The sequence below is a fragment of the Manis javanica genome, chromosome 14 (genome assembly GCF_040802235.1).
Source record: "Manis javanica isolate MJ-LG chromosome 14, MJ_LKY, whole genome shotgun sequence".
In the NCBI taxonomy this organism is placed as follows: Eukaryota; Metazoa; Chordata; class Mammalia; order Pholidota; family Manidae; genus Manis; species Manis javanica.
In genome coordinates this window covers 82,301,939-82,326,157 of record NC_133169.1, presented here as the reverse complement: position 1 = coordinate 82,326,157, position 24,219 = coordinate 82,301,939, and the positions used below count along the sequence as shown (strand labels likewise).

Here is a 24,219-nt window from a genome sequence, read left to right as displayed (position 1 = left end):
TTGCATGTTCAGCAGAACAGTGGCCATCAGGAAGCTGCTCTGTGGCCAGCGTTGCCCCTGGAGACAGAGGGCCCGAGCAGGAACTGTCTTCTGTCAGACCCACAGGCCCTCTGAAGGTGGCCTCCCCAGCCTGGGGCTGGCCTCTTGCTCAGCCCTGACCTGGGCTCTGGCTGAGGCCTCTAGGAGGGGCAGGCTCAGGCTCTTGGTGTTTTCCAAAGAGTGCCACTGCCCTTCACAGGCTCGTTGTGGAGCAGAACCTCTCTGTCCTCACATCCTGTCCAAATGCACGCAGGTGAGGAGGCAGCTGGCCAGCAACTCTGTTGAGCAAGCTTCCAGAGTGGGTGTCTGAAAGGCTGGTGGCACAAGAGCATTTGTATTTCAAGTGGCTGCCCCATGAATCACCAGCTTCATTCTCTGCTCTCAGCTATGCAAAGGCATCATTTCCACCCAGCCTCACATGGAGCTGGCGGCCCGAGCCTCTCAGCGTGGCTATAAATAGCAGATCATCAACTCGCCTCTTCTGAGCTCATCACAGGCTCCTCAATTTACTGTGTGTGTGCATCTTCCTGCTGCCTGCACGTCACAGTCCCTCAGGTTTCCCAGGTGAGGCCTGGCTGGGAGACCCATGCCGGGGGAGGCTGTTGGGGGGACACGGCAGGGTTTCGGTTCCCGGAACTGTTCAGGGTGACAGAGAGGGCAATGGCAGACTTTTGAAGAGCTCGACATTTAAGGCGTCGTAATTATGATCTCGGGTCTCTGAGCTCCTCTCCTATTAAATGCAGCAGCAAGGGACTGTCATTTCTCTAGTCCTAGAAATAAAAGGCAAAGGACTCACCAAGCACACACCCAGAGAAAGCCACCCAGAGCGGGTAGTAACAAATGAAAGGTTTCATGCCTTTCTGTGGACTCATCTCCTAAAACCAAGTGAAATACTTCATGGCTCTCTGGCTTCAGAAGTGAGATTAACTGAATGAAATACTTTATGGCTCCCTGGCTGCAGCTGTGAGATTGGGTTTTTTAGTATTACTCATAGCTACCATTTATGGAGTGCTCCCTGTGTCCAGGATCTGTGCCAAGTCTTCCCATGAAGAATCTCATCAAGTCACCACAGCAGCCATATTGAGTTGACAGCTAACATCGTTGGCTTTCTATAGGCGAGGAGGCTGTGGGTCCCAGCGTCACAGGGACAGGGCTGCTGGGTTCTGGAACCCAGTCTCTGAACCACCACACTTTCTGCCTCCTGCAGAAGAGGACAGTTTGTGTGTCTACATATATCCATTTGCAAGAGTGACTGGACAGAGATGGACCATTAGACTCCTTTTCCCAGCCCCACAGCTCCACGACTGTAAGAGCCAGATGCTCCCGTCCCAGGCTCCGCTGGCACCCTGAGTGTCCCATCACCATCTTCTCCCAAAGTTGATGATCTTTTTCTAGGTTCTCCTGTAGGGAGGGCAGCCACCTTGGCTTTCTAGGCCCAACTTGATGTGCTTTCTTTTGTCTCTCTCCGCCTGGGCCCTAAAGCAGGCAGGGGTAGGGTGGAGCTCCTTCTTCCTCCCTCATCCCCTCGCCCCTGGGGGCAGCCTCCCTCCAATCCGTTTCCTCCTCTGCCTCCCAGAGTCATAGCCCCATGTTCGGGGTCTGGTCCCCTTTATTGGTTTGTCACAACAGCCCTCCGGCTCAGTGCTGCACCCGGGGAATGTTTAAGAGCACAGATCTTGGTTCCCTCCCCAGAGCACCTGAAATAAAAATCTTTCAGGGTACAGGCCAGAGGCTGGATTTTTAAAAAACTGTCCCAGTGATCGATGCAACCGGGGCTAAGGACCACTTTGTCCATCCAGCCACCTATATTCCAGCCTCTCCCTGCTCTGAACCCTCCTACCCACAGCAATCTGCTTTTAATTTTCTTAAAGTGCAGTTTATCTCCTATTATTCTCCCGCTCAAAATCCTCGAGCCGCTCCCTACCACCTGCAGGAAAGGGCAAAGCCCGTAGTGTGCAAGGCAATTTCCATCCTGGTTCGCTCATTCTTCCGCTAGAGCCACTTTTCCCTGGGACAGCCTCCTGACCCTGCTTCCTCTCTTCAGCTTGTCTGGACTTTAGACATCAGCTGGCACAGGAGAGCACACTGAAACAGCCGCAGTCCTTACCTGAGACTCTGAGTCCTTCCATAAGAGAAATGAGGAATTATTGCTAAAATGCCCCTCTTACTTCAAGAGCCACATGTGCAGCTTTAAATGAAGAGGGTTTTGTGCGGCCTGAGGATGAAAGGAGATCTGCCAGCAGATACAACATAATAACAGTAATGTGTAAACACAGGGTAGCAGGAGAGGTGGGGCTCATGATTAATTCAAAGAAGATGGCATTTTGGCATTCTCCTTGCTTTTATTCTGCCCAGAGGACAGAGCAGGTCTGGTAAGCACTGGAGCAAAGGCTGTGTTTCAAAATGCGTCTCAGGCTTTTTGTCCTCCATTCTTAGACTAAAGCAGAGAAACACGTTTGAATCTTGCTCAAAAGGTCAAGGATATTTTGCTAATATGACTGAACATTGTGCGTGTGTAGACTTTGTTTTATTTCCCATAAAGAAACACCTACCCCCAAATAAAATAAAAAGTGATTGTGCTGATTGACAGCAGGAGTCATTTCAGAATGGAGCCTGGAAATTGCTCCCCTCAAGTGCTTCAGAGTGAAAATGGACCCTAAAGAACTTCTGGTTACATGTGCGCAGAGCCTCTTAGGGATCTCCATCTGCTCCCTCCCAAAACCCTACTGAAAAGAACTCTACAGGAGCAAAAAGAGTTACGAATCCACAAGGCCCGTGGGAGTAGGGGAGCAGACGGCGGCCAATGAAGGACGGCGGTACAGGTTTGGAAGGTGGAGGCAGAGGAAGCACTGGTGGGTCACAGTGCAGTGTGGGAAGGCTGAAGGCCTGCTGCCTGTAGAGAGGTTCGGGGTGAGAAGCAGGCCCACTGCTGGGAACAGGAGGGTAGGGCTGCAAACCGGAGCACTGGTGGAGGCTGCCTGGAAGGGGGCAGTGGGGCGCCACACCCCTGGGCCTGCAGGAGACTGGGATGCTCACTGGGGAATCCACATTAGCACATTAGAGTCTGTGGAGAGTAGGCACGGGGTACAGACCTGAAAACATGGGTAATAACATAAATTTAGATATTAAAGGGAAACTCCCAGCCCCATTTCTCCATCCTACTTCTAGAAAAGCTGGTGGCCAGGCATGGCCCTTCCCCCAAGGCTGGAGACAAAAGAAGCCTTTTCTGCAGAAACCGAGCCGACTCAAGGGAGAGACCTGCAGATACATGCATGACACAGATAAGGACCTCCAGCGGAAGGCCCGGCTCCTGAGCAACCACCGTCCACAGGAAGTCACTGTTAGACAGGCTCCACCCAAGCATCTCTTCAATGTGTAATTCTTAAATATGATCATATAGCCAGGGTCCCCAGACACTTAAGGAAAGAGAATATGAGAGACAGGTGTGGGGGAGGGGACAGGGGAGTGGACAGCAAAGAAAGCCTAAGCTTAAGGAGAAGAAAGCTTTTAAGATGCTACAAAATCCTCAGGGAGTGAAAATAAGATTTATATCTTATGGTTCATTATCATGAAATATCAGAACACCAAAAGACCCCAAAAGCATCCAGAAAAGAGAAACAGGTCAGTTGAAAGTACCAGGGATCAGAATGGCACCAGACTTCTCAGCAGCAACACTGGAAGCTGGAGGATAATGGAGTGAGGCATTCAGAATTCTGAGTGAAAATGATTTATAATGTAGGAGTCTAAACCCAAACCATTAATTAAGAGAAATAGTAGAATAAAAGATGCTTTCAGACATGGGAGATCACAAATAATTTGTCTCTCTCAGACTCCCTTTCTCAAGAAGCTCTCCACCCAAACAAGAGAATAATAGAATGAGGAAAACGTGCTCAGGAACCTGGATGACCGCAGGCCCAGGCAGGAGAATCCCCCTCTGAGCCAGAGAATAGAGATATGTTGAGGGGTCATTAGGTGGTTGTGGGAATTAATAAAAAGTTTCTCAAAAACAGAATAAATAAAACCTCCAAGGCAACTACTACCTACAAAACCCCTCCAACACAAAAACTATAAAAGAAAATAAATGTAATACCAAAAAGAAGTACATAGCTATAATAATGTAAACACAGATTATTGATTTAACCAAAAACTGTAAAAAACAGTGTTGGGAAGCTAGGAGAAAGGGGAGGATGCAGGTGGCAGTGGGTAAAAGAAACACATCCTCATCTCCCATATGCAAGAAAATGGGTAAATGTTCTTTTGTCAGTTTGTGTGAAATTGACAGATTGACAAAATAGCACTATAAGCACATTATTCAGAAAAATGGAGGCGAAAGTTAAAACCGGAAGAAACAGCTGAATGAGTTTAATTAGGTACCTCTGGGTAACAGACTGGGGGTTGGGGTTGGGTGGGATAGGGTTCTGCCATTTTTCACCATATGCTTTTTAGTACTATTTGCCTTTATAATTTTTGTGTGAGTATACATTATTTTCATAAAAATTAGAAATAATTTTAAAAAGAAAAACTTATAGAAAATATTTTCACAAAACCAAAACATTAAAAAATGTTAGATATTCGTTAATTGTATCTCCGTGATTTGTTCCTGTCCTGTTTATTGTCCTCTCCATTCATTTCTTTCAAAGTCTTAAATATCGATTAGAAGTGTGGTAGGGTCGCTGGAGAAAACACATCTGAGATATACTTATATTAAACATTTATTTGTTGTTCATTTGAAATTGAAATTTAACTGGGTGGCCAGTCTTTTGATTTGCTAAGTCTGGTGCCCTACGATGGGGGTTCTCCTTTCAGGAGTCCCACAGGCGAGGCCTGTGGCTAAAGAGAGAGGAACCAGAAAGTTCACCTGCAATTAATATTCTCAATGTGGGAGATATACATAGAAATTGACGAACTTCCTAGGCAGATGCTGAGCAGTGATTTGGCATCTAGTCAAGATGTGTATGTCACAGTGCCAACCAGTCCCTGGCCAGTCTCTGTGAGCCCAGAAATATTAAGAGTCCAGTCTTGCCCTTTGACTGGCATCAGGATCCACTTGAGAGCCAAACACCTGAGCCTCCACCCTCTATCTGTCCAGCCCAGGGCTTCTGCCGGTCTCGCCATCCCTCGGCTGCATTTTTTTCTTCTGAGTGGAGAACAAGTAGGATGAGACAGATTTCAGTGTAGTTAAGTTCAGGAGTAGGACCACACCCATGTCATCCTCTTTGCTTTTCATTGGAAAACTATTTCCTTAAGCAAAGATCTTATACAGATGCCTAATCTTGTCTACAATGTACTTAAGAGTTTCATTTACAAAAGAGGATTTTGTTCTTAAGCTGTGGGAGATCCTCTACCACCACTAACAAATGAATGGTAGGAATGTCATCATTTTCTCCCTTTTGCACTAGGGAAACTTTTTTGAGGTTAACAGAATACTAAAGATATGTGAGTCTGAGACAGGGACCATAGATGTAGTCAGAGTAGGGTGAGGGCCTCCGGAGGGGGCAGGGCGGGATATCTGCAGTCTGAGCAATGTAACTACACGCAAGGAAACCCCCCCTGCTAAAACTCTATGTTAAACATTGAGCTCTAGAATCATTCTTCAGTGAGATCAGTTAATGTTCCCCAGATAAAGAAGGGTAGCACATGTTTTATTATGCTAATCATTTGTAACCATGTGTAAGATTCACTTTAGCATACTAAAAGGCCCAGGCCTGTGTGCTGTCTTTCCTCCTTCAGATCTGACGAGGTAATTCTGCCAACTGAATAACTAACTTAGCTGCAGACCCAGCTGTAGACGGCAGGGTAAAAGGTAGGAAGAATTCCATCTTAAAGATAAGATTGCATTTTAACACCCAGGAAGTTCAAGAGGCAGGACTCTTTAGCAAGTAGACAATACCTCAGCCCACCTTGGGGGCTGAGCAGGCGGCCTTTTGATATGCTCCTGACCCAGGCACCGGTGTCCCAGAGAAAAATCAAGGCAGGAAATTCCTTATGTTAAGTTAATTTTTAATATTCAGGGACCACTTAACAAGTCCCCACCCCTAAGTTTCTTCATGTTCTTGAAAAATCCTCCACTGCCTATAAAACCCCCTAGACAACGCACCACTACAGACTCTTTGTCCCCTCCTGGCGTGACCCGGGAGCTCTGTCCTTTCACTTTATCTCTAAATAAAAGCCTGTACCTTGCTCTCCTACCTTGACTGTTTGTGAAGCTCATTCTTTGGCTCCACAAACAAGAACCCTGGTATCAAGTCCAGAAAGCTCAAATCATCTTTGGAATATATAGAGATGATTTTATACATATACATATTTCATTATTTTTTATGCACACATACATACACACACATATATATATAATTGGGAAATACATATACATAAATGTATAAAGAGAAATAAAAAGCTAAAATTTATATATTTAAAAATGAGGAAGAACACAAATATAAAGTATTCGTGTTGTTTAGCTATTCCTTATGTTAGCAGATGTCAACTGCAGCCGGGCAGGCAACATATTTCAGAAATCCAATTGGGATTAAAATAATTAGCCTATTCTATAAAACTAGTGGTCAGAATAACAAAAGAGTTTGCTTTGCTTAAACATTTTCAAGGCTTTCTAAAAACATTTTTTTTTAAGTTAGGAAATATTTAATTATGTATCCAATTCAATCATGAATTTATTGTAGGTGTGAGATGACTGGGAGCTTAGTTCAACCCAAGGAAATATTTTGTATTTTTCAGACAGCTTTAATTGTTTAAAGTTATTCTATTTAAAGAAGAAATCTGACTTGGTATAACTTTTACTCTTTGGCCTTATGTCTGCCTTGAAAAGTGATGAAGAATGAGCCGTCTTCTACAAAACGCCCTTCAACGATCTGAAGACAGTCCTAGGGCCTCTCCAGCGTGTCCTCTGCTCCTACGTAACCTCGTTTCCAGCTCCCCTTCTCCATCGCCTTCTTTGTGAGCACTTTAGTTTCATCGATGCTGTGCTTTAAATAAGGCACTCAGACCGAACTCCTGGGATAGCACGAGGCAAACAAAATAACGAAGAACTGTAACTTTCTGTGATCTGAATGCTGAACATCCATTCAGTTAGGTAAAAGCAGCCACTTGACTACTGTTAAAAGAACATCAATTTTAAAGGTTTCTGGCAGAGAGAAGACTTGTCCAATTCAATAGAAAAAAAATCTTAAGCTTTCCTTTACAACAGGTTAAAACATTCATGGATCTTGATACAGAAATGCCATCTCATATTGATAGAAATAATGGATTAACAGACAAACTTCTGCAGAACAGAAGCTAACCTGATTTCCATCAGTACTACCTTTAATCAGGGTAACTTTCCTGCAGTAGGAGGCTTTTGGGGAATGTAATTCCACTGCATTGTGATGTTAAATTGAGGTAATTATCACAAGTAGACTAAAAAAAGTTTTGCATATTATTTGTCCTTGTGAGAGCCCTATGCTGTTGATGAGTCAGGACACAGGAGAAACCCTAAGAGAGGAATGTTCAGAATTTAGATACTTCTTTAAGAGCTGTGGATCCCAAGGTTTCCGAGCTTTTAATGTTTCTTAGCCTTTGGCTAGGAAAATCTTTCTCTGCAGATGTGAGGAAGCCAGCTCAAAGATCTCCTGGAGGTCTTCCCATTTGATATTTCTTAATGCACCTGCATTTTCAGCTTTTCCAAGGCAGGATGGGCGAGAACAATGCCTTTTATCCTGTCTATTTGGCTATTTTAGAACATTTTGTCATATATGGAAGGAAAATAGGTACTTTTTTCCCCCTTGAGCTTCCAGGACCACTATGAATTTAGGTTACTTGCTCAGCTTGCTCCTGTGGTGGGAAGTGTTAGAAAGAAACCACAGCCCAAAGATGGAGTCACTCATGTTAATAGTCCTCCATCAGCAAACCAAGACTTAATACCTAACCTGATTGCAGTTCCAGACCCACCAGGAATGTAACCTTTACCCAGTCAACATGGAATTTCCTAGTCAGCACTAGGAAATTTACTGATACACCCCTTCCCTTCCCCTTAGGAGGGTGACGTTGCCTAAAACAATGGATTCTCTACTAATAATTTCTTTTTTTCCACTCCCTACTTTTAAAAACCTTTTCTTCTTTTCAATTCAGTGGATCTCCCTCCTACTTGCTAGATGGGGTGCTGCCTGATTCATGAATTGATTAATAAAGCCGATTAGATCTTTAAATTTATGCAATTAAAAAAATTATTTAAAAGTTTATGTTTTTGTTATGTAGAAGAGAAGAGAAACCCTGGGATCCATGGTCAGTGCTTTCACCTAATGGCCCACTAGGAGGCTCCTTGAGCCATTTCCAGGGATGTTTTCACCTGGAAGGAGTAGACCCCCTTTTCAAGACCAAAATCAGACCAGAAGAGCTAAGAGTGCTGGAGGATGAATAAGGACTAGGTGCTTTTCCAGCCCATGTCTCTATGCCAGGGCATCTGGGCTGGGGTCTTCTTTCTGTAGAGCACGAGCCACAAAGTGAGGGTTGCACAAAGAGAAGGAAAGTTTTGCTTAAAAGAATCCAGAAATTAAGGACTGTGAGAGCAGTAATTGCAGTAACTATTCACTGGCTTTAAAGAGGAAGCCTGTGGCTGGTAGGTGTGGAAACTTAGGTAGAGGGTACTTGGGTAAAACATAGTGAAAACTTTAAAGTGTGCATGCTCTTTTGAATGAGGAATTCTATTTCTAGGAATTTATTAGAAGGAAAAAAAAGAACTGGATGTTCATAGAAGTTTAGATGAAAGGATAAATCACAGTCACAGTTATTAAAATTTTTAGTATAATTTAAAAATGGGAGAATGTTCTAATTCAGAAAGAACATGATAGAGATTTAGTTCTGAATCGCCGCACACTCAACAAGGACAATAAACCTGCCAACTATGTATTTGGTGAAGCCTGGAGAAAACTGCAACCTCCCAAGTGTTGTTAAGAGCTGCCATGGTGAAAAAGAGCAGGGCACCTGGTGAAAAATTGAGTGAGGAGAGAATGTGGAGCCTCAGAGAGCTCAGAAATCCCCAGCAGTTTTCCCTTCCAGAAGGGGAGGACCCTGCTGTGAAAGAGAACTGAGAACAGGGACTAAATTGAACAAAGATTGCTGGGGTTGATGGAAAATCTTGGAAAGCACTGGGAAAAATAAAGCTTTTAAAACTCTTAACTCAAACTTTTAAATATAAAAACTTTTCAACTTCTCTTAGAAACAAAAGTTATAAAGAAATCGGGGAAGGAGATGGACAGAGAAGCTCTCTTCAACCAAGCTCTAAAATCCAGAGAAGAGGTGACTTCTCATAGGGGCCATGATTAAGGGTCAGTCACTGTCGCAACAGAGAAAGCTCCCTGGGCCCCACTTCTCCACCCCTCCACCACTGCTCCAGGGCAACAGGTACTATCACAAACAGTGCAGAAACACCTACAAGACACTTAAAAGAAGGAAAGTAGAGGCCAAGACTTCTCTCTAACCCAACTGATCTTCAAGTATGAAGTTGATAGACAAACATTGAAAAACCTCTAAGAAATCAGAGAATGTTAGTCCCATGAGCCCTTGCTGAGGAACCGCCCCCTAGAAGCCTAGGACAGCAATGTCAACATCTGTGAGCAAGCCTGAGGAATCAGGATAAAGGGTCCTTCCTTGAGTACTCACTGTATTTAACTGCAGAAATAAGAATAAAGCAAATAGAAATTAGGGTGACAGATCAGAATGTAGATGTTAATACTTAGAAATAGTTTAATACTTAGAAATTTCTTATTACTAACAAAAAACTGCAGAAGAGAAAGAGAAGTTGGGAATAAGAAGGAGCTCAGTGATAGTGTTTTATGTTTTCAGATTAAGTAGAAGCTTAAGCATATTTAACATAAACACTAGGATTGATAATTCTATTGACTGGATAATGAAAGAGGGGTGAGGGAAAGAGGATAAGATCACAAGATAATTTTATTACGGCTCATTAAAATACAGTCCCAAAATAGAGTGGATAAAGGGTATTTTACAAAGGTAACTTCTAGAACAAAATACAAACCTTCCTAAATATGAAAACTACATTAAGAAAATGGGCAAATAAAAGGTACATAATGAAAATATAACATGAAACAATATGACATAATGGAGACCAAATATTTCTGTCATCTCAATAAATATAAATGGGTTTAACTCATCTATTTTTAAAATTGTTTTCAAAATAGATAACAAAGCCCAATCCAACTCTAGGCTGTATACATCTAAGACCAAATGATTCAGAAAGGTTAATAATGAAAGGATACACACACACACACACAATGGCACACCAGAAAAATACAAACATTAAAAGGCTTAATATCTGACAACATAGAATTCAGGACAAAAAAAGCCGTAAACAAGATAAAGGGAAGTACTTCTTAATCCTGAGGGCTACAATTCACCATGAAAATTTATGAATATCTCTGCACCAAATAATACAACAGGAACTTGCATGTAATTGAAACTACAGAAATGCAAGGAGATTTAGACAAACACACTAATCTTAGAAGACTTTGATTCACCTTTCCCAGTTCAAAACAGATCAAGTAGTCAAAATTAAATGAGGATGTAGAAGTCCAAACAACAAAATAAAAAAGGTAGATGATATTGATATTCATCAAACATTATGTCCTGAGAATAGAGAATATACTTTCTTTTCAAGTGCTCTGGAATATTTGTATACATACACACACACACACACACACACACACACACAAGATTATATGTTAGGCTACAAGCCAGATCTCATTAAATTCTCACAGTAAAAATAATACAGATGGCATTCTATATTATTTATAGAATAAATGATATTATTATAGAATGTTTTATTATTAACTATATATTGATAATTGTAATTAATAATGTATTATAGAATAAATAATAAATTACACTTATAACATTCAGAAAACAAACAAAAAGTGCCTTCCTATTTGTGTGTGTGTGTGTGTGGCAGAGGGAGTCTATATTAAATAACTCATGATAAAAGAGAAAATACAAATTTAAAATTGAAAAATTTCTAGAAAACAATAAAAATGAACATTTGGAAGGATATATAAATACAGTTAAAGTAGTACTCAAAGGAAAATGCATAGCCTTAAATAATGATATCAACACAAATGAAAGAAAGATAAATAAATAGGTAGTCAAAAAGCTAGAAAAATAATATAAAAAACCTACATAAACATACAAGTTTATCAGAAAACTAAAGATAGAAAACCAAAATAGACCAGTTTGCATAAAACAGTTTTCCAAATAACTTTAATAAAATAAATAATACCATGCATAAATGTAATATACAGATATATGAATTATGATAAATAATAATAAAATAAATTTAATGCCTTTGTCAAAGTAATTTGTCAAATAGTTACCCTTCTTACCACAAAAGAAATGACGAAACACTAGGACCATTGTTTTACAGCGTCATTCTACAAATTAGTAACCTTTAAAGAACAGATGGTTACAGTGACTTTTAACATGCTCCATAGCCTAGAAAAAAATAAAAAACTTACAAGTTCTTTTCATAAAGCAAATATAAGTACATTGATACCACAATGTATAATGACTGCAAGAATAAAGAAAAAAATAGGCCACCTCATTTATAAATATGCAAAAATCCTAATTAAAATCTTAGCAAACAGAATCCAAAAGCATACTGAAAGAATAATATATTGTGACCAAATGGAGTTTATTCTAGGAATGGATATAAGTTCCAATATTAGAAAATCTACTAATATAAATCATCATATTAATAGTTCTAAATTAAAAAAATCTTATAAATTATAAATAGTGAAAATGCATGTGATAAAATCATATACTTATTCTTGATTTAAAAATTCAGTAAAATGAGAACCAATGGATACTTCCTCAGAATGGAAAAGTATGTTTTTTTCGATAGAAAAGAACAGTTTACTTAACAGGGAAATAATAGAGACACTAATATACAGGGTATGTTAAACTTAGTAACCAATGTCATGTAGACATAAGAAATAAATTAATGCTAAAAGAATTGAAGAGAAACATTCTAGATTCTTTTCAAGACTATCTTCTAGAATTATTTTGAGATTTCTAGCTCCATGATCAAAAGAATTGGTGAGGAATGCTCTAGAAGATAATCTTAAGAGGAGAAAAGAGAAGGAGCAGAAAGTGGAAGAAGAGGAAGAAAGAGAAGGAAGAAGAGGAAAAAGAAGAGAAGAGAAAAGGAAATGAAAAGAAAGGAAAGTTTGGTGGCTTAAAATAGTCTCATAAATTCTTTGACACTCCACCCAAAAGATGGAGCCTCATTCTCTTGCCCTTGAATGTGTCTGGACTTACTGATGTATTCTAATGAACAGAATAAGTTAGAAGTGATGGTATGTGACCTAAAAGTCCAGGTCATAAAAGATATTGTGGCTTCTGCCTTGCTCTCTCTTGGTTTGCTTATTCTGAAGGAAGACCTTTGCCATGCGAGGGCATTGAACTAACCCTGTGGAGAGGCCCACGTAGTGAGAAACAGACTGTGGCAAACAGCCATGTGAATGAGCTGTCTTAAAGGTGGCTCTGCTAGCCCTGAACAAGCCTTCACATAAATGAAGCAACTGTCAGCAAATGTATTGAAGCCTCATAGAGACCCTGAGCCAGAACCATCCAGCTAAACCACTCCTGAATTCCTAACTCACAATAGTCTGAGACAATAAATGTTTACAGTTTTAAGTCACTAGCTTTTGGAGAAATTTATTATGCAACTGTTTAACTCATACAGAAGGCAAAATAAAGTCATTTTCAGGTTAACAAAAAGTGAGCTTGCTCCACATCGCTAATCATCAGGGAAATGCAAATATAAAAACTACAATGAGATGTCTCACACGAGTTAGGATGGCTGCTTTCCAAAAGACAAGAAACAACAAATGCTGGTGAGGATGTGGAGAAAAGGGAACACTTCTACACTGTTTGTAAGAATGTAAATTGGTTCAACTGCTGTGGAAAGCAATATGGAGGTTCCTCAAAATTAAAAATAGAAATACCATTTGACCTAGTCATTCCACTCCTAGGAATTTACCTGAAGAGAACAAAATCCTTAATTCAAAAAGGCATATACACCCCTATGTTTACTGCTGCACTATTTACAATAGCCAAGATATGGAAGCAACCTAAGTGTCCATCAGTAGATGAATGGATAAAGCAGAGGTGGTACATATACACAATGGAATATCATTCAGCCATAAAAAGAAAAGAAATCCTACCATTTGCAACAACATGGATGGAGCTAGAGGGCATTATGCTCAGTGAAATAAGCCAGGCAGAGAAAGACAAGTACTAAATGATTTCCCTCATTTGTGGTGTATAACAACAAAGCAAAACAGAAAGAGCAAAATGATCAGTAGACTCATAAACACCGAGAAGGGACTAGTGGTTACCAAAGGGGAAGGGTTCTGGAGGGTGGGTGGGGAGGGAGAAGAGGATTAAGGGGCACTACACATCGCAGACTGTACATGGCAGTCACAACATAGGTAGGTCACTGGGACGGCTGTACAGAATGGAGGATGCAATTAATGACTCCATAACATCATACTATGTTGACAGACAGTGACTGCAATGGAGGGGGTGAGGGCTTGATAACATGGGTGAATGTTGAACCACTGTTTTATGTATGTGAAAACATCATAAGATTTTATATCAATGATAGTTTAATTTTTTTAAAAAGTGAGTTTTCCACCAGTACATCTGTATTAAAGGGCATGCTAACAAAATTTTCAGGTAGAAGAAAAATGAAACCAGATGGAAAGTAAGAGATAGAAAAGGAATGAAGAATAAATAAAATGGTAAATATGTGTATAAATCTAATGTTTCAATAGATTTAAAAATGTATCACAACAGGAAGACCTAAATAAATGGAGAGATATACTGTGTTTATGGATTGGAAGTTTCATTATTGTTAAGATGTTAATTTTTCCCAAATGGTTCTAGAAACTGATACACTAATGCTGAAGTCTGTACTGAAAAGCAATAGACTAAAACAGTCAATACACCTTGTAAAAGAACATAGTCATAGGACTCAAATGATCTGGAGACTTATTATAAAACTATAGCAGAGGTTGGCAAATCATGTCCCATGGGCCAAATCTAGCTGCAGTCTGTTTTGTATTGCCCACAAGCTAAAAATGCTTTCTACATTTTTAAATGGTTGAAGAAAGAAAGAAAAGTATGACACAGGAATGATATACAGCTCATCCTTTATAGAAAAAGCTTGCTAACTCCTGAGCTACAGTAATCAACATAGTATGGTATTGGTAGAAAGACAGACACATAAATCAATGGAACAGAAGAGAATGTCCAGAAACAGACTCACACATACATAGTTCATCGATTTTTGACAGAGGTATCAAGGTAATTGAATGGAAAAAGAATAGCCTTTTCAACAAATTGTACTGGATCAGTTAGACAACCATATGCAAAATAATAATAATTTCAACCTATTTTGGGAGACAATTCTCCATGGGTCTCTAATGTATCTGCACTTCTTAAGAGTTAGACACTCACTGCCTTTTTGTTTCAGACTGCTTTTTCAAGGATGTTTGCCCTTGAGACAGCCTAGAGATAGTGTCTACTTTCAGAGCAAAGGGTAAGTTTGTTTACTGTCCAGATAAAAAAGATAATGTAACGCTCTGGGGCAAAGGTTGGGCAGGTTTGCTTGCAGTCCTTTATAAAAGATTGATGCTCCTTAAGCTTGGGGTTCCTCAGCTGTGATACAAACCCACTGTACCTGTCTGTACTTCATCCACCTGGGACCTTCGGCATAGCCCCTGTGGCACTTAGGGGACAAGGGGAACAAATGCAAACATGAAACTCATCCTGCTTGCTCTGCTGTGAGTCATAAAGTCCTTTCTCTCTGCCTTAAGAGTCTTATGTCTTTTGCCAGCAGCCATCGAAACTGTGGCACGGTAACTTGTTAGTCTGCAAGTAGGGTAAGATATTATATCCTTTATCACTCTTGACAGCCCATTATCTTGCATCACATACAAAAATTAACTTGAAATGAATCCTAGACCTACATGTAAAACCTAAAACTGTAAACGTCCAGAAAAAATACAGAAAATCTTATGTCATTGGGTTAGACAAAGATTTCTTAGATAGGACCAAAAAGCATCACTTATAAAAGAAAAAATAAATTGGATCTCATCAAAATGTAAAACTTTTACTTTTCAAAAGACACTGTTAAGATGTCTAGGGCAGTATAACTATTCTGTATGATCCTATAATGGTGGGTACATGTCATTATACATTTTCAAAATCCATAGAATATACAACGCCAAGAGTGAACCCTACTGTCAGCTATGGACTTTGGATGATAAGGATGTGTCAGTGTAAAAAATGTACCACCCTGGTGGGAGATACTGATAATTCAGAGGCTATGTGTATGTGGGGGGAGGAGGAAGAAGAGATATATGGAAACTCTCTGTATTTACTGCTCAGTTTGCTGACACTAAAATTGCTTTAAAACATACTTTCTTTTAAAAAAGGGCATGAGATCTGAATATATATTTCTCCAAAGAAAGCATATAAACACTAATGAACACGTGGAAGATGCTCAACATCATTAGTCTTTAGGGAAATACAAAACAAAACCACAATGAGGTACAACTTTGTACCCACTAATATAGCTGTAATCAAAAAAGGGAAAATAGTAAGTGTTGGCAAAGATGTAGAGAAATTGGAGCCCTCATAAATTGCTAGTGGGAATGCAGAATGGTGCAGATGCTATGGAAAACAATGTCTGTTTCTCAAAAAGTTGAACATTTAGATCCAGTAATTCACTATATAGTCAAATAAACTGAAAACATGTCCGCACCGAAACTTTACATGAATGTTCATATCAACATTATTCTTAATAGCCAAAATGCAGAAACAATCCAACTATTCAGCAACTGATGAATGGTTAAAACAGAGTGAGGTATATCCATACAATGTAATGTTATTTGACCATAAAAAGGAAGTAGTGATTCATGCTACAACATGGATAAACTTTGAAAACATTGTTGTTTTCAAGTGAAAACAAGTGAAAGAGCTAGTCACATAAGACTAGTCACAAAAGATGTTGGAAGGAGCCAGAATGGTTGTATGCATAGGAAATGAGCAGGTGAGCTGGCGTCACTCTGCTGTCTGTTCTAGGGTCAGGTAGCAAAACCCAACTGAGACGGAAGAGCTTCTTTGTGAGTGGTGAGTTTCCAATCCTTGGAAGCACTCAAGTACAGTAACTGAGAAATCACTTCAGCCTCATTGGCCTTGAGAAATCATTGATCTAATAGGTTCCCTATTGTATTATTGTATTATTCCATTTATGTTAAATGTCCAGAGAAGGAAATCCATAGAGACAAAACAGGCAAAATTAGACAACCATATGCAAAAAAAAAAAAAAAAGTTGTTGCCAGAGGCTGGAGGCAATAAGAAAAAATTGCTAATGGATATGGGGTTTGCTTAGGGGGTGATGAAAACGTTCTGTATTGTGTTGATGGTTGCACATATCTGCGAATACATTAAAACCATTGAATTATATACATTAAATGGGAGAAATTTATGGTATGTGAATTGTATCTAAATAAAGATGTTTTAAAAAAAAGGATGAGGGAGGAAAGCTGATCTTGTCTCTGTAAGTAAATTCTCTAAGAGTTAAGTTAAGCAACCCTCAGCTCCCGGGCGTCATTTCCGTGTACCCCAAGTCTGTATCAGGTCCCTTGCTTATTCATGGTGTCTGACTCTCCTTATTAAAAATTTTCAGCGTTGAATATTTTCACTTGAGTAGTTATTTCTCTAATGTGTGCCTCCTCTAGTAGATGGTGAAGTTCATTAGAGCAGGGCGGCATGCTCTACTGCATCCTTAGCACGCACTTAGCAAAGGGCCTGGCAGGTATTTAATTGGATTGATGACTCGCTCTAGGAAGGTGGGCCACCACCTGGGCAGGGTGTTTAGACCTCTGGGAATCAACCACTGATGCGGCGCAGCAGCCACACATGTTAAGTCCTCATTAGTGAGGGGGTCGGTCTGCGGGCCGGAAGCCTGGGGAACCCCCTCGGCAAGGACACATCACAGCTCCGGCCGGCATTCAGCTGCCTAATTGCGGGGAGGCGACTCTGTGCTTGGAGGCCCCCGTTTCCCTACCGGTACCCGGCAGGGTCGACCGAGAACCACCCCTGCAGTGTCTCAGCGGACCCTCGCCTGGCGCCTCGGGCGGTGGGAGGTCAGAGGGACCAGGTCTGGCCAGGCCGCCACGCCCCGCGAGGGCGCTCTAGGCCCGTCTTTGCGTGCAGACGCCGGACGCCGGGGCCCCTCTAGCCGCTGGCAAGTGGCGCACTGCGAGTCGGGAAGGCGGCGGGCGGGTCCCGTCCTCAGCAGCGGAAGGCGCCATGGTGGGTGGCGAGGCGGCGGCGGCCGTGGAGGAGCTGGTCTCTGGAGTGCGGCAGGCCACCGACTTCGCGGAGCAGTTCCGCGCCTACTCGGAGAGCGAGAAGCAGTGGAAGGCCCGCATGGAGTTCATCCGGCGCCACCTGCCCGACTACCGCGACCCGCCCGACGGCGGCGGCCGCCTGGACCAGCTGCTGTCTCTTTCCATGGTCTGGGCCAATCACCTCTTCCTGGGCTGCAGGTGCGGACCCCTGCCGGCTGGCTGACCCCGTCCCTGCCTTCGACCCACAGCCCTCCCCTAGGCTGCCTCCCGACCGGGGCTGAGCCCGCCCGCAACCTCCACCGGCCCTGGCCAGGCCTACGGCTGATTTCCTAGCGAGCCCCCTGGAGAGATGATACTTAAGCTCCTTGAGCCCCAGTGTCCATGTTTGTAAAACGAGTTTTTGTGGTGACTGAAATATTAAAGGGTGAAAACACGTGGCACCGGTTGCCATCAAGAGCTCAATACACGGTGGGCACTAAAGTTGCCATTGTTGTTTGTATTATTATTAGCTCAAACCGTCACTTTTGTAGAGTGTACTTTTAGTCCATTAGCTCCTTTCACCCACGTGGCAAACGAGCAGAGACATAAAATGAGATCCCCAACTGACACTGAAGAAATTGAGATGGGGGAAGGATATATGGGGCCACGCAGCTTCTGGCAAGAGTAGTGGGTTTTACCATTAATGCAGGATGTAATTTGTGTGGCCTTTAGCTTTTTCTCCCTACTCCCCAATCTGCTGGACCCTTAGCACGAACCAGCCTTTTTTCCTTTCATCCTTTCCTCATATGAAAATAACAGATGCTTTCAAGGGACTGTTTTTGAAGTGTCTGATAAGGCATCCCCTCTACCCCACCTGAAATTGTGCTGGGATAATAAGATGACCTGGTTTTGTTCCCGTGTCTGTGCCTTTATGGCTGTCTTATTGGTCACGTGGACCCTCCGGTCCTAAGCCACTTGGTTTTGCTTTTAGATGTTGGAAGTTTTAGAACAGCATTTGGGGAAGCAGTGCCAGATGCATCCATCCATCTTTTCTGCCTTCCAGGTACCCCTGGGAAATCCTGGTTCACAGGATCCAGTATTAGGCAAATATCAGAAAATTGGACAAATGAACAGATGATATTTTCATTAGAGCAGCATTCCACATATTTAAAAAATGAATTTGGCCCTCACAGCATATCCATGATGTACGGTGCCTCTCTTTTTGTAAATCTTTTTGTTTTGCAAATCTTGAAACACCTGTTCTTTTGGCATTCCCAGAGCCACTTCTGTATCTGAAAGCCAGAGCTTACCTGCTGCTGCACATTTATCAGTTTACCCTGTAGTATCAAATCAGTCTTCTGAGAGTTGAGTTCACAAGTCCAGCTCCTTGCATTTTCTTGTTAGCCCACAGTGACAAGTAATTCTTCCAAGGTTTATATCTTAACTACTTTTTATGCAGTTACAACAAAGACCTTTTAGACAAGGTGATGGAAATGGCTGACGGGATTGAAGTAGAAGACCTGCCACAGTTTACTTCCAGAAGTGAATTAATGAAAAAGGTAAAAAGTGCATTTGAAATGGTATAGAGTTAATGGCTCCTGTCTTTATGATGTTGTATTAGAGTATATTATTTTCTGAATGCTCTTATTATCCCAAATATCTAAGCCTTTTCTTTTTAAAAATTAGTTATTGAAGTATAATTGATGTATAATATCCTGGTAGTTTCAGTTGTACATCCTAGTGATTCAGTAATTTTACACATTACAAAATGATACCCACAATAAGTGTAGTTACTGTCTGCCAGCATACATAGTTGTTGTCTTGTTGACTCTATTCTCTAGACTGTACTTTTCATTCTCTGACGTGACCCCACTGATAATTTAGTTTACCTGTTATCTATGAGTGTTTCTGTTTTGCTGATTTATTTTGTTTTTTAGATCCCACATATAAGTGAAATCATACAGTATTTGTCTTTCTATGATTTAGTTCACTTAACATAATACCCTGTAGGTCTGTCCATGTTATCACAAAACTCAAGATTTCATTCTTTTTATGGCTGATATTCCAGTGTGTGTATACACATCTTTAACTATTCATCTATAAGTGGACATTTAAGTGCCTTTTTTTATTTCTCTGTAATTGGAAGGCAGCTATGCTCACCACTGTACCACCAACACTATTTCTCTGTAATTGGTAGAAACCTTTTCATAACTAGGTAAGAACAACACAGTAAGATAAATGATGCATAAAATCAACCTTTACAGTTCCTCTGGGAACATTATATTTTGAGGTTTTTGCTTGCTTTTTAAAACGCTGGGGTAGAGAGTAAGTTTCCCACTTATTAAAAAATCTTGTTGGAAACACGAACTCTTCTCTACTCCAATGGATGAGGGCCAGACCGGGCTTGTTTGGCCCCTTTGTCTTGTTGATGGGCATGTAGGTGGGGGTAATGTCCCCACATCATAGCTCTTCCCTGTTCTTCAGGGTTTAGTCTTTGGACTTTACACAGTGATCTGTTGCCTGTAGAGTCTTACGTGTGCATCCTGGGGCTGTGGCCATGGAGGGTGTGTCAGAAAAAAGCTCAGAGGATGGAGGTGGCATCCCAGCTGCTGTTCAGAATCCCTGACTTTTTTTTTTGCATTTGCATGGGTCTCCTCAGGCAGCAGAATTAATAGCTCCTTTATCTCCCAAAGTTTCTTTGCTTCTTTGGCACTTTACCTGGGCCTCTTTAGAGCGGATCGTAAGCTTCTTGAGGGAAGAGATGCTGCCTAAAGTTTTAGTACTTCTAACTAGAATAGGCATACCTAGAGAATCACCCAGAGCTGCCGGCCTGTTTTTTTGGTTCTACTCTCAGAAACATGTTAAGCCCTTACTTGCATCACCACAGTTGGGTCTAAAAAGAAGATTCCCTTCTGCATAGGGTATCAAGGAACTAATCAAATCCTCAGCTACTAGAAAGTACTTCAGCCCCAATCCAATAGCACTCACCCTCCTTGATTTCAGTTTTCCTTTTTTAACCTGAACCTGAAATCAAAAGCTTCAGGTTGATATTCAAGGGCCTATTTTGTGTTTGAAATCATCTATTAACCAGGGAGCCATGTGAATTGGGAATATGTGACTTTCTGGATGCTCTCATGTAACTTTTAAACATCTTTGAGCTGATGACATTCCGTGTTCCCGAGTGTTCAGGTTGCTGGGGCCCAAAGGGCCCCTAGACAGTGCTGGTTGCCTGAGTGCCCCCTCATGCGTGAGCCTTTACTTCCTGCTTGTGGAAGATTTCTTTCCTTGCTTTTCACTCCTGAGTGGCAAGTATTTGCATTAAAAAAATAATCAGCCCATAAGATTAGTGGAGCTTCCTTTCTTTTTATCCTGTCCTCCCTAAGGTCTGGTTTATCACATCAGTTTTCTATTATACTTCTGTCTTGTACGTAGCTGTACTCTCCAATCATGCTGGACTATTAGAGAACACTTGATGGTATTTAGGCTGCTAACCCTAGGGAAGACCAAGATTTTATAATCGGAATGCATGTCCCTAGCAGCATCCAACATTAACCCTTATTGTTCACCAGTGTGAAGAAGTGTGTGTGTTGGCACGGAAGAATGTCTCTAAATGGTTAAACATTGTAAAGGGATCTTAAATCCCAAGAATGTGGGCATTATTTTTGACACCGTCATTGCACAGTGTAAGCGTCTGGAGAAGAGGCCCGTGAAATCAGCTCCGCCACCAGAGTAATCCTTAGCACCCAGCTACCTGGAAGAAGCCTTCAGGGAGCCTGTATGTCTGTAGCACTTTTGGATTACGTGTTTCAACTTGCTTCAAACACAACTGATTTTCTTAGTAACCAAGTTTAATTTTAGACTGTGGGTGCCAGTGGAAGTGAAACTCCGTTGATCTTGAGAAGTGAGTTACTTAGAAGTTGTATGGAGTTTTGCCAGTTACTGAGACTCCTCTAGATCAGGCCGTCCTGAGAATGAGTCATTGGTCTCGTGCTGTGACAGACCTGTCTAGTGTTGAAGGCTGTCCCTTCCCCATTGAAGGCCACCCTGATAGCTTACTGTAGAGCCCTGGAGACTTCACCACAGTTCTTTGTCTTTTGCCTGAAGTGTTTGCATGTAATAGTGGCAAACATTAAGCAACATTGCCAGCCCAGAGACAAGAAAATAACTTGCTGTTGAGCCATGCACCTGAAAACATCTGTTGTAGTTCTGCCCATAATTGATTCTTAGCTCTAAAATTAAGAGAGTTTAGTTGGGTTTTAAAGATAGCCAGCAAGTGGGAATGAATCACCTAGTATTTCCAGATTGGACAGTGAAGATGACTTAGGGACAAAGCTCTTTAAAGTTAAGATACAAAAAATATTTGTTCTGTTCTGTACTTTTGAGGCAAATAGATCTCTGTGATCTGTCCAACTTTTTTTTTTTGTCTAAGAAATGAGCTTTGGTTTTTGACAGGTGGTATTTGTCAAACAGTAGCAGTGTATGATTTTTCTTTTGATTCAAACACAAATATATTGAGCAAACAATCTCAATTATTTAACAGCCATCCCTAGGCACCTATTAGCAGCTTTATTGTTTAATGAGCAATAACTAACAAAGAGCAACAGCTCATTCAGGAAAGGTGTCTTTACTGTGACTGTCCAAGTTAGTATTTCCAAGGCCTTGTCTTAAGGAGAGGGGATTGACTGACTAGGAAGCTGTAATTATTGGATCAGAGAAAGAATTTGCCAACTTATTTTGCTTGGCCCATTTTTGTCCAAGAGGGAAAATGGCAGTATGGAAAGTGACTATATATGAAATGTCAAAGAGAAGTTAACAAAACCAGTGTGGTTGCATTTCATGAGGTTCTTTTTTGTGTGTTATGCCCCAGTCTTGGCAAGCTCTAAGGTAAGAGAGGAGCTACTACTCTCTTGGAAGGTGTGATTCTAAGGTGGCAAGTATTTGCATTATCAGTCCATAAGATTAGCGGAGCTTCCTTTCTTTTCCCATTTATCCCTTCGAAATAGAGGCCAGAAAAGCTGTCTCACTCCACCAGCCAGTCTGTTGCTGAGTGACTCACCTGCCAACACCTTGTGTCAAAGAGCATGCCTGTAGCAAAGCCAGTGGCAGCTGTGTGCTGCTGTAGTCTTGGTCTATCCTAGGAGAAATTTGTGATGGCCTAGTGGACTCTTTTTCCCTTTGGACTAAAGATAGTTTCTTCAGGTGATACGACATTCTTCTAAAAGGAGTAAGACTTCTTATACTTCACTTTTGCTGAGGAATTTTGCATTTTTATTTCTCATGAAGACTGAAGTAACAGGCTTAGCCAGGAAATAGATCTTACCTTGAAAACTGAGTACTAAAAAGACTCAGATTGATTTTCTACTGCTAAATGTTAAGGAAATCCATTAAAACACAAGGTGACAGCCAAAACGATTTCTTCACACCCTCCTTAAAAGTTGTCTAAAGCCAAGTTTAAATTTACCAAAGTGCTCAAGTACCCAGAAAGAATGTGTCTGCTTCAGTTTGCTACCATTTGAAGACCTACATTTACAGTTTGCAATAGTGTGAAATCCAAAAATATACAATCATCACATCTCCTAAATATCCTTACTTGGTGAAATGTTACAAATTACTACCTGTATTCAACTATTTTTAATTTAGAACAATAAAAATGTCTGTATGATTCTGTTTTTAAAACCTTTTAAATATTTGTTATCACTTTAAATTGTGAACATTTATATAAAACACAGGTGGTAAGAAATTAAGTTCTGGCTTCCAAATGGATGTTATGGTCAGTGTTTTGATGAATTTTCTCTATGTAGTAAAATAATTTCTGAGCCTCTGGGTAGTTTATAAATATTCCATCACTGCTGTATTTTAATTTTTGGATTTGATTCACTGGCTACATGGCTACATAACCTTTTTTTTTTTTCCCTAGCATCAAAGCTGAGGCAGAAGATTCATCACATTTTCCTCATCAGATACAGGCTTAGAAAAGAGGCTTAGGTGAATGTGACATTGACCACAGCAGCTCTCTTAAGACTCCTGGTATTACCAACACGTAGGAAAGAGGCAGTTAGAATGAAAGGGAGTCTTGTGAACACTGGCATTTTTAAAAGTCTCATTCTTCCAGTAGCTATCTAAATTCATGGATATTTATATCTTTATAAATCATGCTTTTTGTTTTTGAATGTCAAACTTTTTGTTTAAAATACCTGTTTTTTTTACGTTGATGTAAATGGCAGGTAATGAATCTTACAATCTGGATTTTGTAACAATGTATCTTCTAAGTGTGATTTTGTTTTCTGGATCCTCCTTCACCCATCCCCACCAGGGAAACCAGATTTTTCTATCTGAAGTTTATCCCATCCACGTACCCCACTGCCACACACACTCATCTTCAGATGAGTGAGAATCAAATTGTAGGCCTCAGGTACCCAGCAGCTCATGTAAAGATGAAACATACAAAAAAACATCTCGCCTTATTTTAAAACTTGACACAAGATTCTTCTGCTTTGTAGGCAGCCAGCTGATTTTTAGATGCCCTAGAGGGTCCCTTATTCTGTTGAGTAAAGCCCACCTTCTGTTTTTCTGGAGGAAACCTGAGGCTTTGGTCGTCTAGATTTTGTAGTTAGTTACCTTGCACATACCCCTTGAGAAATACTGGTTTTTTGCTCAGTGCTGCTTTGCTCTGAAATTCTGGTAATTTCCCCATTTTTAATGTTTCTGTTCTTTACCCCCTCCCTGTTCCTCTTCTTTATTTAGTGCCCACTGTTAGATACTTATCTCAAGGCATCAG

General features: G+C 40.9%; 1 protein-coding gene and 1 long non-coding RNA gene across 5 annotated transcripts in view; both read left to right on the top strand.

Moving 5' to 3' along the window:
* Nucleotides 1-13,434, top strand: part of LOC118972031 (uncharacterized) — a 38,634-nt gene extending 25,200 nt beyond the window's left edge. For 2 of the 4 annotated variants that reach the window (XR_012125046.1, XR_012125047.1), the window contains one exon: nt 13-2,623. This is a non-coding gene — a long non-coding RNA (uncharacterized lncRNA). Of the gene's footprint in view, nt 1-12; nt 2,624-6,859 lie in introns of those variants that run through there. The other 2 variants (XR_012125048.1, XR_012125049.1) reach the window with 2 other exon arrangements.
* Nucleotides 13,435-17,365: 3,931 nt separating this feature from the next.
* Nucleotides 17,366-23,700, top strand: CDKN2AIPNL (CDKN2A interacting protein N-terminal like). The gene is made up of 3 exons (XM_017641949.3): nt 17,366-17,660; nt 18,901-19,000; nt 23,359-23,700. Exons 1-3 carry the CDS (start codon nt 17,422-17,424, stop codon nt 23,368-23,370), a joined length of 351 nt encoding a protein of 116 aa, XP_017497438.1. The 5' UTR covers nt 17,366-17,421; the 3' UTR covers nt 23,371-23,700.
* The last annotated feature ends 519 nt before the right edge of the window (nt 23,701-24,219 follow it).

What these genes read in the sequence shown, in the direction of transcription:
- CDKN2AIPNL (XM_017641949.3), top strand. Translation starts at nt 17,422, where the DNA reads ATGGTGGGTGGCGAGGCGGCGGCGGCCGTGGAGGAGCTGGTCTCTGGA. An exon ending in CACCTCTTCCTGGGCTGCAG is followed by an intron (nt 17,661 to 18,900) that starts GTGCGGACCCCT and finishes CTTTTTATGCAG; the next exon opens with TTACAACAAAGACCTTTTAG.